The sequence below is a fragment of the Nyctereutes procyonoides genome, unplaced genomic scaffold, assembly GCF_905146905.1.
Source record: "Nyctereutes procyonoides isolate TBG_1078 unplaced genomic scaffold, NYPRO_anot_genome, whole genome shotgun sequence".
Taxonomy (NCBI): domain Eukaryota; kingdom Metazoa; phylum Chordata; class Mammalia; order Carnivora; family Canidae; genus Nyctereutes; species Nyctereutes procyonoides.
The window spans coordinates 35,675,289-35,695,167 of NW_026575082.1; the positions used below are offsets into that span (position 1 = coordinate 35,675,289).

At 31.7% G+C, this 19,879-nt stretch overlaps 1 protein-coding gene across 1 annotated transcript in view; it reads left to right on the forward strand.

Annotated features, from left to right (window-relative positions):
• LOC129514645 (low-density lipoprotein receptor-related protein 1B) overlaps positions 1-19,879 on the forward strand; it is a 1,831,349-nt gene that overhangs the window by 1,505,838 nt on the left and 305,632 nt on the right. Inside the window, exon 43 of the mRNA XM_055333402.1 lies at positions 624-828. Coding sequence (XP_055189377.1) covers positions 624-828 — 205 coding nt within the window. The remainder of the gene's footprint in view (positions 1-623; positions 829-19,879) is intronic.

Sequence of the window (19,879 nt, forward strand, 5' to 3'; positions counted from 1 at the left end):
TAGATAATACTTTTAGGGAGGTGAGAGTAATATCTGGAATTCCAAAAGCAACATTGTCATTTATAAAAAATTATACTGACAGAGAAGAGAAAAAAAAGAAATTAAAGAAATATAAAGTTTATTAATTGTATTTCTCTAAAACATATATAAAGGAGAATGCAGAATTTAAAAAGCAAACCAGTAAGGAGAAGGATATTTTTTTTATATTTACCAAAAGAAATATAGTTAGGTTAAGAATGATGTCTAAAACAAATATACTCAATCTGCTAAAACATGACATTAATAAGTTAGAATATATTTGCAATTCACAGAAAATTTAAGATAACTGTCCATGATTAAAATAAATTGTCATTATATATCAAACTGACTCAACTTAATTATTTGAGGGAATGTACAAGATAATTATTTTTCAGAAATAGTTTTCAGGTTTTATCTAAGAAGCTCAGAAAAATATACATGTATATATGATATATGTATCTCCACTTAATAGCTAGGCTTACTTAAGGGTTTTAGAATATGAGACAATTTTGCTTCCTTTTAAACAGCTTAACCTCACCACATTTCTGCTGTTTCTATTGTTAATTAAAATTTTAATTTATTATCACAATTTTCATTTCAATTAGTTTAATGTTTTGGACCAACTGGAATGAACAGCATCCAAGTATCATGAGATCTACCCTGACTGGGAAAAATGCTCAAGTGGTAGTCAGTACAGACATACTCACTCCAAATGGTCTCACCATTGACCACCGTGCAGAGAAGCTGTATTTCTCAGATGGCAGCCTAGGAAAAATTGAAAGGTGTGAATATGATGGATCTCAGAGACATGTAAGTTAACAGATTTTCTTTCTTCTAGATTTAAACAATAATACATTTGAAAAAAATATGCTTTGTACTTCCCTGAAATATGTCTATCAAGAGATTTCTCAATTTGTAATTGTTTGAACCAATCCAATTGAATATAAAGTGAAAAAGAAAAGTGGATGATATTTTGAAAAATTTACTCCTTTGTTCCCATTGAGACTGTCTAACTCTTACAAACTTTATTCTGGAGAAATAATAACCAAGTTTTTCTTAATTATTAATTGAACTGGAATTGTCAGAGTGATTTGCATAAGCCTTGTTAGTTATATATTTTTAAATGTGAAATCAAATTGATTTGCTTCCCTGGGATAAAAGAACATTGGAAAAGAAGAAAATAATCCTCTGTCTATGCTTGGGTCCTCAAAACAACCTAAAATCTTTGAAGTAAAAAAAATGGGAATTCTGTGAAGGTCATATGTATTCTCTTTTCTCTGGGTTCCAAATAAAATGTTAATGGAACAGTTTAATGCTGCCTCTGTAGAACCTTTATGGCAGGTATTTGGGGTCTGTAGAATAGTACATTTATTCTATGAGAACAGCAGTTCTTAGCAACTGGGAAAGTTCAGAGCTCAGGCAATTAAGATCTGGGTGGGAACACAAACTGGAGAAATCTTGACCCTTGTATTCCCAGCCCAGCGCGTGCCTCAAGGGCAAAATGATCCTGTGGCTCTTTGTTCCTCCACTGAATTTCCTGAAGTGCCACATAGTAAATATTTGAAGCTTTATGGGCCATATTGTTTCTATCACAACTGCAACACTAAAAGCAGACATAGGGAATATGTAAATGAATGGGTACTACCGGTATTTCAGTAAAACTTGATTTACGGATAAAGGCAATCAACTAGCAGGGCATAGTTTGTTAATGCCTTATCTACACCATCAAGCATACTGTTTAATTCAATTGAATATATGCCTATAAATATATTTATACATATAGATATATACCTGTATACGATATATATGTATATATATTATAGATATAATTATCCCTGGGAAACTAATTGTAAATATACATATATGTTTGTATGTGTGTATATATGTGTGTATAGAGATATGGACGTTTCTGTGTGTGAGAGAGAGAGACATAGAGAGATAGTGAGAGAGTTTCTTGATGAGTGAAGAAATGCATTGATTTACATTCTAGTACAGGTCCCTCATCTTATTGTGGAGTGACAACTTTAAGTAGTACTGATTATAGGACAGTTGAGTGCTTAAGGCACATGGGAATAATAATTAACTATGACCTGATGAATACAGTTTGTGTTAAAGGCAATAACTGTGATCAAATTCTTGGTCTATCTTTTCCGATTCAAAGCCATGTGAGGTAATAACCAAAATATATAAAGAACTCATACAACTCAATAGAACAAATCAATATGATTCTAAAAGGCAGATGAATGGAATAGACATTTCCCCAAAAAGGATATACAGATGGCCAACAGACACATGAAAAGATGCTCAATGTTATTCATTGGTGAAATGCAAATCAAAACCACAAGGAGCTATCACCTCGTACCAGTTAAAATGGCTATTATCAAAAGGACAAGAAATAAGTGTTGGCAAGGATGAAGGAAAAGGGAATACTTTTGTACTCTGATGGTGAAAATATAAATCGGTATAGTCACTATGGAAAACAGAATGGAGGTTCCTCAAAAAATTAAAAACAAATATACCATATAATGCAGCAATTCCACTTCTGAGTATTTAAACCAAGAAAACAGATATATAAATTTAAAAAGATATATCCACTCCTATGTTAATTGCAGCATTATATACAACAGGCAAGATGTAGAAGCAACACAAGTGTCCATCGATAGCTAAATGAATAAAGAAAATATGATATATTTATTCAATGCAATATTATTCAACCATAAAAAAAGAATGCTATTTTGCCATTTGAGACAATGTGGATGGACCTCGAGGGCATTCTGCTAAGTAAAATAACTCAGAAAAAGACAAATACCTTATGACCTCTCTTATATGTGGAATCATAGAAAACAAGTAAAACAATCTCATAGATACAGAGAACAGATTGATGGTTGCAAAGGTGGTGTGAGTGGGAGAAATGGATACTTTTTTTTTTTTTGGTTAAATAAATTAAATAATTTCTTAACAAAATAAAATAATAGCTATTGGATGAAAATTAGCCATCATCAGTTAAAAAATAGTAAAATAAACATAGAGGCCATGTAACCTGTAGTAAAGCATTTAATCTTCATAAATTATAGTTTTCCAATATACAGATTCTCTACCTAATTTTCAGGGTTATTATGAGGATCCAGTACAAAAGTATATGCCCAGGATATAGCAAAGAAACTCTAAATGAAACTACTGGATAATACTTGTAAAAAATCAGTCAGGAAAATTATTGCCCTGGATGTGGTACTATTTTCTACTGGATCCTGGTATGAAAAAATGCTTCCACAGTGCCTTATAGCACTGCTTTATTCACTTCAATTACTTTTTTATATACCTACTTTGTTTTTACCTCCACAGTATATTCTAATGTATGGTAATTTAAGTGGTTCAGTCATCAGATCTCTAATTTAACTTAAAAGATTTCTTTTGACATTTCAAAAACTATATGCCTAGTTAAGATATCAACTTTCCATTTTGCATCCCTGTCTAAACCAGGATACTTTCTGGCTGGCTACAGTGAACAATATGATAATGTATATTTTTGCTAATAAAATAAGCAATGAATTTTTAAAATCCTCTAATGTTTTTACAAAATTTGACCTAGAGACTGTTTATTAATTAAAATACACTATCATTTATTTTCACTTTTTAAGGCTTCTGAGAGTTATATCAACCTATTAATCACCGTACTAGCTAACAGGTAGTGAATGCTAACAGTGCTCTAGATACTGTGCTGAGCTTTTCATATTTCATTTTATTTTCATAGTATTCCTATGTGGTAGGCATTATTATAATTATTCCCACTTAACTGATGAAGAAAATAAGTCACAGAGAAGCTTAGTAGCTGTTCAATAACACCTAAGCCACATATATGGCAGAGAAGGGCTCTGTGGTATTATTCAATCAAGAGCCAGTGCTTTCAACCATCATGCTATACTTGGGAGCATTTTTAGTTAGAAAAATGGATGTAGCTAGATGTATAAGTATGGCCACCTCTGCATGCTTTGCAGCTAGTAATAAATTTATTTTTCCTGTTTCTTCCTATTTCTTTAATGTTATATATCCTTTGCACAGGTGAATATTTTATTACTGAATATGAAAATAGGCCTAGTAAAATCTAAGGTACTACTGATTTACTTAATGAAACAAGTAGATTTGCCCCTTTTCAAAATCGAATCCATAGCTTTTCAGTTCACATCACTCATTTTGATACACATTAAAAAAAAGTTAGTGAAACTGATGGAGAAGGAAAGCATCTAAATCTAAGTGACACATTGTCCCATTTAAAACTGTACTCTAAAAACTACCTAGAATTTGTGTATTCTTTTTAAATATACTGCTTGTAATTTCTCTCTATTATGACAAAACAAGCTAATCACTTGGAAGTAAAGTCATCAAAGCTGTTTTAAAAGGGGAAGATCAACATGCTACCCCACCATCATTGCAAGGACATTTATCACAGTTTTTTGTCTAAAACTGCTGAATAAATATTTTGAAGGTTTAGACATAATGCAACACCTCTTCATGGTGCATATTTTGTAAGGATTTTATCTTTGCTCTCAGTATCCCCTTCACTTTCAAATTTTAACATTCCCATTGTGTAGGTGCATCTAAAATTGTGCAACTAGAAAAAGTAGAATTGAATGTTTGCTTATTATTCAGATTTGAAACTGATATTATTAAATTTAGGTACAAACATTTAAGAATTAAGTTTCCAAATAAATAATAGAATACAAAATTGGAAGTTTAGTTAACCCATTAAAATTATACTTTTAATGGCATTTTGAATTTAAGCCTTACTTTTGGTATTAACTGGTTAAGTGAACATTACCAAGTTTTGTAAAGTCCCTGTGTCCCACTCATCTGGCTTTTAATAAATATGCATCTGGCTAGTTGGATTATAGAAACAATAGGAATATATAATACAACAAAGATTTCAGGGTTATATAATCTCTAGTAGCTTTTGTTTCATTCTGTCTTTAAAAAAATGGAATTCTGTAGAGTCCATTCTAACCAATAAGGATCTTTTTATTTAATAAAAGCTCATGGAGTTCCACAGAAATTGTTCTGTATTACCTAAAGACCTAGGATAGAGAAAATGTGTTAATCTTTGACTATAAATACAACCAAATCTTGACAAAAAACTATTTTCATTTGTGTCTTTTGTTTTTTTTTTAATTGTAGTTGACATAAAATATTACAGTCATTTCAGGTGTACAACATTGCAATTCAATATTTATAGACATAACAAAATGATCAGACAATTAGTCTAGCTACCATCTGTCACCATGTAAAATTATTACGTTATTGACAGTATTCCTTATGCTTGCTTTTAATCCCTGTGACTTATTTTTTTTTTATAGCTGGAAGTTTGTACCTCCTAATCCCCTTCATCTGTTTTGCCCATCCCCCCAACTCCTTTACCTTTGGCAACTACCAGTTTTCTTCTGTGTCTATAAGTCTGTTTTTGTTTTGTCAGTTTGTTTTATATTTTTGATTCCACATATAAATGAGATTATACAGTATATAACTTTCTCTGACTTATTTCATGTAGCATAATACCCTCTAAGTCCATCCATGTTTTCACAAAAGGCAAGAGTTCATTCTTTTTTATGGCTAAATTAATATTGCAATATATATATTTTATGTTCTTTACCCATTTATCTCTTGATGGGCACTTAGGTTGCTTGTATATCTTGGCTATTGTAAATAATGCTGCAATGAATGTATGGGTGTGTTTATCTTTTCCAATTAGAGTTTTTGTTTTTTGGATAAATACCCAGAAGTGACATTACTGAATTATATGGTATTACTATTTTTAATTTTCTGAGGAGCCTCCGTACTGTTTTCCATAGTGACTGTACCAGTTTATATTCTTACCATAACACTTGACCATTCCCATTTCTCCACATCCTTGCCAACACTTGTTATTTCTTGGTTGTTTTGTTTTGTTTTGATACTAGTCATTCTGTCAGGTATAAGCTACTGTGTCATTGTGGTTTTGATTTGTAGCTCCCTAATGTTTAGTGATATTGAGCATCTTTCCACGTATGTGTTGGCCTTCCGTATGTTCTTCAGAAAAATGCCTATTCAATTCCTCTTCTAATTTTTAATTGAGTTGAATATTTTGTTGAGAATCTTTGCATGTATGTTTATGAAGGATATTTGCCTATATATATATATTAATATATATATATATATATATATATATATATATATATATATATATATTTTTTTTTTTTTTTTTGCAGTGCCTTTGACTAGTTTTTGTAACAGGGTAATGCTGGCCTTGTAGAATAAATTTGGAAGCATCCCTTTTCTTTAGCTTTTTGGAATAATTTAAGAAGAATGGGTATTATTTATTCTTCATATGCTTAAGTAAAATTGTTTTTTGGGAGTTTTTTGACTACTGATTCAATGTCATTGCTAGTAACCATACTGTTCACATTTTTATTTTTGCTGATTCAGTCTTGGAAGATTGTATATTTATAGGAAATTATCATTTTCTTCTAGGTTGTGCAATTTGTTTGCATACAATAGTTCGTAGTAGTCTCTTAGAATCCTTTGTATTTCTATGTTGTCAGTTGTAACTTACTCTTTGATTTCAGACTTTATGTATTTGTATCCTCTTTTTTCTTGATGAATTTGGCTAAAATTTATCAATTTTGTTTATCCTTTTAAAGAACTTTATTTTATTTTTATTGATCTTTTCTATGTTTTGGTCTTTATTTCATTTATTTTTACTCTGTTATTCTTCTTCTTCCTATTATTTATTTATTTATTTATTTATTTATTTATTATCTTCCTATTATTATTATTATTATTATTTTTTTACTTTTGATTATTCCCTTCCTTTTACTATCTTCGGGCTATGTTTGTTCTTTCTTTTCTGGTTCCTATAGTGTGAGGTTAGATTGTTTATTTGAGATTTTTCTTTTTTTTATAAGTAAGATTATATCACTAAACTTCCTTCTTAGAACTTCTCTTCCTGGGTTCCATAGATTTTAGATTATTTTGTGTCTATTTTCATTTGTCCCCATGTATTTTTTATTTCCCCTTTGATTTTTTTTTTCATTCACTCTCTTGTTTAGTAGCGTATGTTGTTTAATCTCTACATTTTTGTGATTTTTTTTTCCAGTTTACCTCTTGTAACTGATTCCTAGTTTCATCTTGTTGTGGTAGGGAAAAATACTTCTTCTTAAACTTATTGAAACTTGTTTTGTGGCCTAATGTGTGATCTATCCTAGAGAGTGTTTCCCATGCACTTGAAAACAATATATAGACCAGTTTTTATATGGAATGTTATATATATATATATATAAAGTCTATCTAATCTAAAATAATGTGTAATATAAGGGCAATGTTTCCTTATTTATTATCTGTCTAGATGATCTATTCATTGATGTATCTGGGGTATAAAGTCTCCTACTATGATTGTATTACTGTTAATTTCTCCTTTTATGTCTGTTAGTATTTGCTCTATCTTTTTGGGTACTCTGATGTTGGGTGCATAGATATTTACAATTAGTATATTCTCTTATTGGATTGATCCCTTTATTATTATGTCATGCCCTTGTCTCTAGTTATGTATGGTCTGTTTTAAAGTTTATTTTGGGGATCCCTGGGTGGCGCAGCGGTTTGGCGCCTGCCTTTGGCCCAGGGCGCGATCCTGGAGACCCGGGATCGAATCCCACGTCGGGCTCCCGGTACATGGAGCCTGCTTCTCCCTCTGCCTGTGTCTCTGCCTCTCTCTCTCTCTCTGTGACTATCATGAATAAACTAAAAAAAATAAAAAATAAAAAATAAAAAAAAATTAAAAAAAATAAAGTTTATTTTGTTTGATATAAGTATTACTACCTCAGATTAATTTTTGCTTCTATTTGCATGGGATATCTCTTTCTATCCCCTTATTTTCAGTCTGTATATCTGTAAGTCTGAAGTGACTGTCTTGTAGACAACATAGACAGGAAACTTTTCTTTTGTAATTCATTCAGCTATGTCTTTTGATGGCAGCTATGCTCAAAATACCACCAATGCTACCCATTCTATTTATTTTGATTGGAGCATTTAGTACATTTATATTTAAAGTAATTACTGATAGCTATTTATAGTGCCATTTTGTTAAATTTTTTAGGCTGTTTTTTGTAGTTCTTCTCTGATCTTTTCTTCTTCTCTTGTTCGCTTCCATGATGATTGATGGCTTTATTTAGTGTCATGTTTGGATTTCTTTCTCTTTATTTTTTGTGCAATTAGATAGTTTCTTCACTTCTGGTTACAGTGGAGTTCTTATATATTGAACTAGATCATTCTACTTTTAGTTGATGGTCACCTAAGTTCATATATCCTATAAGAGCACTAAAACTTTACTAATCAACCATGTTTTATACTTTTGAGATCATACTTTATATTTTTAAATTTTGTATATTCTTTAATTGTTGATATGATTAATTTTATTCCCTTTGTCATTTATCCTTCATACTAGCTTTATAAGTGCTTAATCTACTACCTTTACTTTTACTAAGAGATTTGTTTTCTTTTATAATTTTCTTACTTCTAGTTATGGCCATTTCTTTTCTATTTGAAGTAATCTATTTGACTTTTTTAAAATATGTTATTTATTTATTCATGAGAGACACACAGAGAGAAAGGCAGAGACAGGCAGAGGGAGAGGTAGACTCCATGAAGGGAGCCTGATGTGGGACTCAATCCTGGAACTCCAGCATGCCCTGGGCTGAAGGCAGATGCTCAACCACTGAGCAACCCAGGCATTCCCTCTCTTTGACATTTTTTGTAAGGCCAATTTGGTTGCGACCAATGTCTTTAATTTTGTCTGAGAAACTCTTAATCTCTCCATCAATTCTGACATAAAATATTTCCAGTAAAGTATTTTAGGTTGTAATATTTTTCTTTCATCACTTTGAATATATTGGGCCACTGTCTTCTAGTGTGTAAATTTTCTGCTGTAAAATTAGCTGATAGTCTTATGAGAGGTCCTTTGTATGTAACTAGCTGCTTTTGTATTCCTGCTTTTAAGATTCTCTATTTTAAACCATTGACATTTTAATAATAATATATCTTAGTGTAGACCTCTTTGGGCTCATTTTGTTGGGATCTCTCTTTGATTCCTGAACCTAATAGTGTGTTTCCTTCCTCACATTAGGGAAGTTTAGCTATTATTTTTTCATATATGTTTTCTGCCACTTTCTCTTTTCTTCTCCTGAGACCTCTATAATGCACTTAATGTTGTTACAGAGATTCCTTAAATTATCCTCACGTTTTAATTATTTTTATTTTTATTTATTTTATTTTATTTTATTTTATTTTATTTTATTTTATTTTATTTTATTTTATTTTATTTTATTATTTTTTTGCTGTTCAGCCTGGATGATTTCACTTACCCTGTTTTCCCGAATGCTGATCTGTTTTTCTGCATCATCTAATCTGCTGACGATTTCTTCTAGACAATTTTTTTAATTCTGCTATTCTATTCTTCAGCTCTTATATCTAAAAACATATTATCAATCTCTCTGTTAAATTTCTCATCCTATTTATCCATTCTTCTTCTATGTTCTGTGAGTATCTTTATTACTTTGAACTTTTTATCAGATAGATTGCTTACTGCGTTTTTTAGTTTTTGGTTTTTTGTTTTGTTTTGTTTTGTTTTATCCTGTTTCTTCTTTTTCTTTAATTTGGAACATGTTTCTCTCTCTCTCTTCATTTTTGCCTGACTCTCTGTCTTTTCTGTATATTGGGTGGATCAACTATATCTCTTAGGCTTAAAAGTAGTGGTCTTATGTAGAAGGTTTCCAGGAATGAGACTGCTATGGGCATACTTTTGGGTGGGTTTGTCTTCTGCACCCCACACCTTGGGGTGAGAGCCGTTTGGAGGTGGAACCAGTCCACCTGCAAGACCTCACAAGTGGGAGCTGCTTTGAAGGGGTGCTGGTCCTGGCCAATGCTAACCGCTGGATTCAGCAGTAGATGAATTGCATCATCTAGTTGTGTGGAGTGTGCTCAACCAGCTGAGGCTGCTCACTAAATGTGGTGGAGTGGGAGCTACTTTGGAGGTAGGGAAGGTACCTACTTGGCCATCTCTCTTTCTGTTTTAATACAAATTAGGTGGAGCCAAATTTAGATGACTCAGAATTTTTCATTATTAATCGTAGTTTCCTAAAAATTATAATAATAAAGAACCTCAAAAAAAAAAAAAACCCTCAAAACTTCAGGCCAATGCAAAAATGCTTAAGAGGTTGTTTACAAAATTGTCCCTTCCTCTATTTTCTCCCCAAAGCCATAAAAGCTCCAAAAAAGAGCACTTCCCCATAATCCCTCCATAAAGACAGAATGATTATTTTTCAAGATAATGATTTTTCAGGTCTGTGTCACAGATTCCATCCTTGAAGATGAATTGAACAATGTTTTCTTTTAATGTAATAAGTGAAAGAAGGCTGATCTTTATGAGTGGGTGGATTTTTCTTCCTCCTCCTTCTCCCCCTCCTCTTCTCCTTTTCCTTTTCCTTCTTCTTTCTCCTTCTCCTCCCCCTCCCCTTCCTCCTCCTCCTCCTCCTCCTCCTCCTCCTCCTCCTCCTCCTTCTTCTTCTTCTTCTTCTTCTTCTTCTTCTTCTTCTTCTTCTTCTTCTTCTTCTTCTTCTTTCTTCTTTCTTCTTCTTCTTCTTCTTCTTCTTCTTCTTCTTCTTCTTCTTCTTTCTTTTCTTCTTTCTTCTTCCTCTTCTTCCTCTTCTTCTTCTTCTGGCTGTATAACAGACCAGTGAGTTCCAAGGCAAATCTGGATACTAACACTTAACTCATGACATTGTTCCTAAAGGCCTCATTTATAAAAGAACCATCCATGTATGAATTTAAGGTCTACACCATAAGAAAAGTTTGGAAATAAATTAATAATTGTAATTCTGTTCTGAATATAATATGTGACCTCAAAATATTAAGTATTATAATCGAAATGTCAAAAATTTATTTTGGTATTATTAGCCATGTTTGAATGAATCTAATTTTTTCTGCTTCACTAGATTTGAGGACAGGAGTCTCTACATCTTTAAATTCACAAAATTAAAGAACATTATTTGTGTTGATTTTAGCTGTTATTTGCTTTTATATCTAATAATGAATGCTGCCACCTCAACACCTCTGCCAGGTGATTGTTTGAACACACCTTGAACATTTTCATTTTTTATTTCACCTGGCATTCTTAATGAGATGTTATTTTAGTTTTAAGCATTTTTTTTCTTTTTTGAGGCAAAATTTATTTATGTATTTTGTTTTTAGGTCTCAATAGGGTTCTGAAATAAACTTAAAATAAACATCTTTCTTTTCTCTTTCTGACAGTGCTTCAAAAATTTAGTGAGAATTGTCATTTTCAAGATAAACATTACCAGTTTGACAGAATTAATTTACTTTGTACAATACTTTTCCATACAAAACATATGGTGCAAGTTTCTGTGCAATTAATGATGCAGTTAGGATCTGACCTTTCTATAGGTGTCATGTGGATTTAGGAATAGAGTTAACTTTTACCAAAAAAAGGAGGGGGGTTCTTTATGCTTTTATTTATTTTAATAGGACATAGTCTAAGAAATTTGCTTGGTTAGATGACCCTCTGTGATGTCCTGACTATTATAGTTTGAAATGCAAAGAAAACATTGAAATAATACCTAAGACTCACTTTTCTTTACCTTCAGTCTTTATGTTCTATTATTTTATCACGTTCATTGGATAAAGGTATATGTATAGGTACAAAGTTACCTCAGTGTTTTGCCAATTATCAGAATTCTGTGGTTGCTATGCTATAGTGTCTATGGTCAATGCCATAGAATTACCACTCGATTCTATATTATCCACTGTGCCTTATGTTTTAATAACTATTTTGTAAAGAGAATATGAATTATTTGTCCCTATATAACATTTTTTAAACTGACTTAAATTTCTGGATACCTATTATACTTTCAATTGCCTATTTTCTTGGATAATTATCAGTTTTTATAATCTATTACTAAGAGGGCCATAGAACTATGAGACTAACAGTATAAGTGAGGAGCTAGGTCATCTCCTATTATCTTTAGGAAAGGTTAAAGATGCAATCTGGCTTAAGTTTAAAGATTAAAAAAAAAAGTTTAAAGATTTAGTAACAGAATATTTCCCTTGGAAGAAAAGAAATGGTACTCATTCTGAAAAAAAAAAAAGATTCTAGTGCTATATAGGATAATGCTATAGAAGTCTTAGAAAACTAAAAATGCTTCTGTTACATGATAATTGTTAAAAAGGCAGAACAATTTTTCTGATATCCCATCCTCTTAGGACTTCTGCTTTTCCCACTTTTATCTTTTTAACTAACTTATATGCAAAAAAGTGTGATCAGTATCAATTCTTAATTTGAAATGTGCCTGTGCAGTTGAATTGAGACCTAGAAATTAAAGGATACCTTTTAGAGCAGATTTCTTCTTAGATTCTCACAGAAGCTAAGTGCTCCTTATCTGTATAAGCTAGTTGAGTTCATTCTAATTTTCTGTTGATTGGTCTGTGTCAGGTTCGTGTGTGTGTGTGTGTGTGTGTGTGTGTGTGTGTGTTTCCTATTCATTCCTCACTTCTATTTTGTTCCCCTTGGTAACCATACTAATGTAATTCATATATTTCCTTTGAATTTGTATATAGTTTTTTTCAAACAGGTCGGCAAACAAACATAATGAATTTTATTTATTATATTTTGACATACATTGTAAAAGATGCTGCAGAAGTGTGTGAAGGGGAGAACCATAGGATTAAAAAGAATGATGTTTAGGGAGTAGAAAGTAAGGTTGTGAAGGTTTAAAGATTCTAGGAAAGACTTAAGATGCTGACCATGAAATATAAAAAGAGACAAAACATTGTTCAAGTTATAAAGTCAAGAAAGGCAGAGACAAAGCAAAATTAACAAGTGCCCAAAAAAATAATAAATTCAGAAAAGAATATTTCCTTTAGATAGTTGTGTGTAGGTTTTGTGTTGTTTTAATTTTGGGTGAAACAGAGAATAGTAGAGAAGAAATGCAGGAGAAAAAAAGAGAGAGAGAGAGATATCAAATATCCCCAGAGGAGCTGACAGATTGGTAAGAAACTTGATATTACAGTTTGAAATGTTTGAGAGTTTATCTTTTCTAATGAGAAGGAAGCAACGCAATGCATAGATAATTGATAAAATTTGGAGATATTCTTATAAATCTGAACAGTATGAGCCCACAAACTCAGTGCAATGCCATGGTTCTCCCCAATTGTGTTTGAGGGATTTGTCTTCTCTTGAATAGCCATAGGAATTAAACTGTGGCCATGCACATTTTTGAATCTGTGGTTTAAACAAAGTCTAATAGGCTTATTTACTGCTTTATATCTTAAAGCTTTTAATATGTTCATGCACATTATAAATGGGAGAAGCAGCATAGAGTGGTGTTCTGATAAGAAAATTGTTTTTTTTTTAAGATGGTGTCCCATGGGTTTATGTGTTGAAATTTGAGAAATACTACTTTATGACTTATAAATCACTTAGTTTGTCAAGGGAAAATTATGTAATCCATTACAAATCAATTGATCAGGGAAACAAATTCTTTCAAAGATCAAAAAAGATATCAGAAAATGAGGGGCACCTGCGTAGGCCCAGTGATTGAGTGTCTACTTTTGGGTCAGGTCATGATTCCAGGTCCTGGGATGGAGTCCCAGGTAGGGCTCCCTGCATGGAGTCTGCTTCTCCATCTGCCTAAGTCTCTGCCTCTCTCTCTGTTTCTCTCATGAATAAATAAATCAAGTCTTTTAAAAAATAGATATTAGAAAAAGAAGATATTTTTAAATATATATTTTACCTTTTCTAATTGAGTTATCTACTAATATTTAGCTTAACAAATCCATCCATATGTTTAATTTCTCCTGTCAAACTCAGAGTTATGTTTTAATAATCTATCATACCTTAGGGTGAGGTCACAATAAAATAAAAGTATACATGGTTTAAATATGACTTGTACTGATAAAAATATAATGATTTCTTAGGTTTTTCTAACATTAACATATTAACTTGTGTGGTGATTCTACCTACATATTTATTGAGAAAAGCATTCTCTGCTTAACAATATATAGTTTAATCTTCCTGGCTGATCCAGTTACTAAACGCCACCCACCCACCCACACCCCCATGAAAAAGAAAAAAAAAAAAAAAAAAGAAAAGAAAAGGAAAAGGAAAAAGAACCAGACAATAATTTCATTCTGTTTCATTTTTATTTCTGTTCTGTATCTGTCATTTTTGTTGTTCCAGTAGCTGAAACAATAACTAATATTGACAGGGGCTAAGACAGGGTGATTATAGCCTTTCTCCCTGCAGTTACACTGTAAGTGTTAATCATTTCTTGGAAGACATCAGCTACCTGAGTGGCACAAACCTTTCCAAAAGAGATGTTCGTGTTCCTAGAAATTGCAATTGCTGATGTTTCTTATTTTTGACATTCTTTTTAGAAACTTTGTGCAAAGTTGTTTGTTTGTTTGTTTGTTTGTTTGTTTCCCAGAGTATATTCCCAGACAAAAATACTAAGTCCTAAGTTTTATCTGTAGAATGAAAATTATATGGGAAAATCTTCCTCCTTGACAAACACACTCTGATGATGAACTGTCTTGAGTAAAAATTGGAAAATTAGTTCATAAAAACAATACTAATCAATTATAATCAATTATAAGTAATATCAATCACATGGATATTAGATATTTTACCTTCTTATAGCACCAATTATTTCCTTTCTATCTATAGAATCAGTTATTTTATTCCATAAATGGATCAAGACATCTATCATTTCTTTCTTTCTCTTTTCTTTCCTTTCTTTTCTTTCTTTCTCTTTTCTTTCCTTTCTTTTCTTTCTTTCTTTTTTCTTTCTTTCTTTTTTCTTTCTTTCTTCTTTCTTTCTTTCTTTCTTTCTTTTTCTTTTTTTCTTTCTACCTGTATTTATGTCTATGATATCTACTCTTTTTGATAATATCATTTTAATGATACTATGAAAGCTATAGAAGCCTGGATGTGAAACTTACAGAATAGGATTTAATGCCTAGAAAAGTGAATTTTCTGGCAACATAAGTTTGAATTACTTAGCCAAGTCAAAACCATATCCTATCATCAAAAAAAGGGCATTTTGATTTTATTTTTAAAGATGTAAAATATTTGAATTTTAGAAATTTGATTTTTGATTTAAAGTCAATGTCAGCATGAACAGTCACTAAAATTTTTAGTGAAGTGAAAATTTTTCCATCACTAACTGGGACAGTCTGTAGATTTGGAAACCAAGACCCAAAAGTGCAACATTAATTTATAATGTTTCTGACTGTGGTATCTAATGCTAATTAATAAAGTTTCCAACTATCTGTTGGAGGCAATGTCCCTTTTTTATTTTTTAATTTATTTTTATTTTTTAATGTCCCTTTTTTATTAAAAAAGTCTGTAACATTACCATTTTTATTCTGAAATGAAATTTTGCCTTTTAGCTATCTTTATGGATAACTTTTCTAAACTTAATACCTTCATTATAGCATAAAGGACATATATAAAGTAATTGATAATAAAATAGGAAATAGTTCAATATGTATAAATCAAGGGAGAATAATATATAAAGAAGTCATCAGCTGATCTTTAAAATTTGTAATAAATTTTTGATAATTATCTAAACATAATAAAATGAAGTCATTTCTCTTTTGTGTAGAAGTTACATTCCCTGTAAAATAAGCATATGATAAAGAGCTCCGTAAAAATAATTTTTATAAATGTAAAATGGAGTTAAAGTCTAGACTTACATAATTTTAAATAGGTTTTCACCTTTGTATAAAATCTTATATGATATTTAAAACTTAACTGAGGCTCAGTTCACTGCACAGCACTTCCCTCTATGTCATGGTACAATTAGATTCCTCGTCCCTAACCACTGAATTTCCTAGTCAATGTCTCCTACCTGTCTACCCAACTCCCATCCCACAATCAAGTGAAATCACAACCAGAATTTTCCAAAACTCCCATAAGGGATGGAACTGTTTTCATTGAGAACCACTAAGGTGCGTAATTGTTTTAAAATGAGATGTGAAGAAAGGTCTCCTGGCAGGAATTTATCTTTCTGTTCTATCTAGAATGCCCCAAACACATGGGATTCTGCAACTATGAACAGGTATGTGGACCATAGACAAAAAATAGAATGGCTATTTGTTACCAGAAGCATTCTATGAACTTAAACTGCAACAGATTTGCTGATTGAATATATAGAACTGATGGGTACCTGGTGCCTGTTAACAGGAATTGCAGTCAAGTATATTTCAAATAAGTCCTTTGACTAGTGAATCCCAAATGGCTACTGGAAACTCAGGTGTTATATTATTCAGACACTTCTCTGAATTTAAGCAATACAATTTAATATTCAGGTTGTTATATCAATATTGGCTTTTGTATATTTTAAGTGTCCTTGGACATGAATACTTATTCAAATTATAACCTGAATTTAATAGATTTCTATTAACTTTCTAATATTTTAAGAATAGTAAGTGACTAAATGGATATATGATAAAAAAGGAAGAATAAGACTATAGAATTCTATGAATCCATTAAAACTGATGACATAAAATATGTATTAATTCCATAGGGAGATTTATTGTATGTTAATGGAAACAGTAGAGAAATATTAATACACTGTCACCCAGACTAGATCTCCTGAGATCTTCCTGGTTTTTGGTATGATGAGTGATTCTCCATTGAACCTGGACATTGTTGTTTTATTGTGTGAAATTCCACATCTTATTTAGCCTCCTAAAGTTTTAGCTGACTTTCCCTGATATCATGATGGCAGAGGAAAGTGGGGTCTTGCCTTGTTAGTGCCAGGTGGAGGTAGAAGCTTAGGTTTCCCACTCAGCCTCTATTGACACCTGAGGCATGATTGTGGGTCCTTTTTACTTCTGGACAGGGATGGTGGGAGTTATAGCTTCCCAGCTGGTCTCTAGTGTCACCACTGTGAATTAGCTTCATTATTCCTGGATTATGCTAAAAGTCCTGGTTATCTACTAGGCTTCTTTGGACACCACTCTAGCAGTAAGGGGGAGGGCACCCCACTACTGCCAGGTATGGGTATAAGTCCAGGTTCCCCACTTTGGCCTTTGCTGGTGTATGTGTGAGTCAAAGTTCTTTGTGTGGTATTTGTCTAGAATAGCATCTTGCTAGTTAGGATCTTTTCTAGTCATTTGCCTAGAAAGAGCAGGCTTTTGTTGTTGTTGTTTGTCTATGAATATTGGCATTTCTGAGTTATCAGCTTATTCAGTTCCAAGTCTGGGATCTACGAGGCAACAATAAAACCTGAGGAACTCATCACCATGTTGTTCCTCAGCTCCAAGTTCCCTAGCTGGGCTGCCTTCTTCTGTCCACCTTTCAGTCTTCTTAAATTTGTTTTATATACAATTACTAGGATTTTTAGTTGTACTTAATGAGAAGAATCAGAAAATTATATCTACTGCATCTTCTCAGAAGCAAAAGTAAGTGTGCATCTAGGTTTTTAAAAACTCAAAATAGAAAAAAGAAATGCCTTATGTTTATCATTTTATAAAATGTTTTTAAAGATATAGCCATGTTCCACATATCTCTAAAGCAACAGAATGTCTATGCATTGCCAGTGGATTTAAATGGGATAAGATTTAGTAACACATACATGATATGGCATAAGAGGTCAAAGACATCGAAACACTGGTTCCCCACAAGATATAAAAGTTGTGGAAATATAGATGATGGATTATACCGTCTGCATTTTATCATCTGTAACCATGATGGATACATGTTATCAGAGTGAATACAATGAAGTTTATACGATGATACGACATTGCCAAATACCACTGTCTGAGTAAGCAGACAAGAAAGGAGTGAAAAGAAGCCTGAAATTGATGTTAGATAAAATTGTTTTAATTCCTGACTCTGGTTCTAAAGAGATATTTGATCTTCAGCAAGTAACTTACTCTTTTGAGTCACAGTTTCTACATTTTTAGCTAGGTTACATTTTTTTTCAACACTTTTTGTGACTTTGTTACTGATTTTGTAGAACTCAAATACATGAGCCTGCAATACATAATTTTAGATGTTAATATGCATAATAAGATGATGCCACATCTTAATTATTTGATTCATGGAGATAGTCTTAGCAGCAAAATAGAACATACCATCTTTCACAAAACTGTATGATACGACAGAAATTAATAAGTTTAGGTAGTGGAGGTAGATAGTGATCTAAAACTTGGATCCTTGACATATTGTTTAATATATTTGGGACATTTTATTAATCTTTCTATGCCTTAGGTTTTTTTTTTTTTTTTTTTTTTTTGTAAAAAGAACTAATAGTTTCTGCCTCCTAGGGGATATTTTGAAGAGTTAAAGTGTTGTATGCAACTTGGTACCTGACAATTGTAAACAAATGCTAAATCTTATAAAACTTCCCTTGAATAATGGAAATTAAAAAATAATCCCAATTTAAAATTTTGTAATTGCATTCACTACATACATATACATTTGCTTGAACATGAATTATATCAGTTAGATTAAATCATAAATTGTCTCATTTCTTCTTCTGTAGGATTGCTAACATCTGAAGAAATTATTTTCATATTTGTATTCCCAAAATCAAAGAGCCCAAATTCTGGTGCATTGCTATATCCATTAAATATTTGCTGAAGCAGTGAGCAAATGGATGAATAAACTAAAAGATAAATTAAAATTATGTTTTTGTAAATAAAATAAAAAGTAAACAGCTTTTTAAAAAGCCAAAAATCAAAGATTAGCTATTTTGAGGGCCTCAGCCATGCAGGATAATTTTCTGAAGTGTGTACAACCGGTATTTCTATTTGGTAAGATAAGAATGTTATTGCAGTAGGGTTAATGGTATTTATTTTGAACACAATCCCCTTGATTTAAATCCACATACATTTCAGTGATGGTTCAGCTTGGTTAGTCGTGCAAATTAAAGTGTTACTGAAGCTGAACTCTCTGAAAAGAGATGTGTTCTGGAGAAGAATAAATGGTCAATATCCAGGGCAACTAGTGTATTCACCCAGAAAATAACTGGTGTCCCTTCAGAATGTGATACTGATACTGATGAATTGATTTAGTATTTCTTGGAAGCTTTCAATTTGTTAGGCATCAGACAGAATTTTCAAAATCAGCCACCTGTCCCACTTGCCTCATTGTAGAAATTCATATACAAAGATACAAAGAACAGAGAGCTAAGGAAAGCTATCTTGCATGTGCATGCACAAACACATGAACATATTGTTTTTACAGATTAATTTTGCTTAGAAACCAAAGACAAAAACAGCATGCAAAAAAAGTTTTTAGGTTATTTTCTTTGGTGAAATAAATTAGTATGTAAGGGGGAAATCAGGAAATGGAAGAGTTTCATGTTTAAATTCAGGAAATTCTGAATTAAGTTACATTAATTTTTCTCTGAATTTCTGGTTAAATGTTTGTATTCTCTCTAGATAATTTTAATGCATTTCTTATTAGTTATTACATGCACAAAAACGCACATCAATTTATTTAAGCTTGAAACAGTATTTTGAATTTTCTTTCTGTTTGTCTCTTGAAAATATTTAGAATGCAAGCAAACTGATTAAAACCAGTTAACTAATTATTATATCAACTATTTAAAGAATGATTTAAACTAGTGTATATAAAAGTTCAGGTACAGTATGTGTATAACTAAGTAACAAAAACATACATTTATTTCTGAGCTTACCGGCAGCCAAGACATTAAGGGAAACCTTTAAAGTTATATAGTACTTTGATTTAATTGAAGGAAACAAAATGATAAGCATGAAAAATAGATGTTTTCCATGACCTAAGATTTGCAAA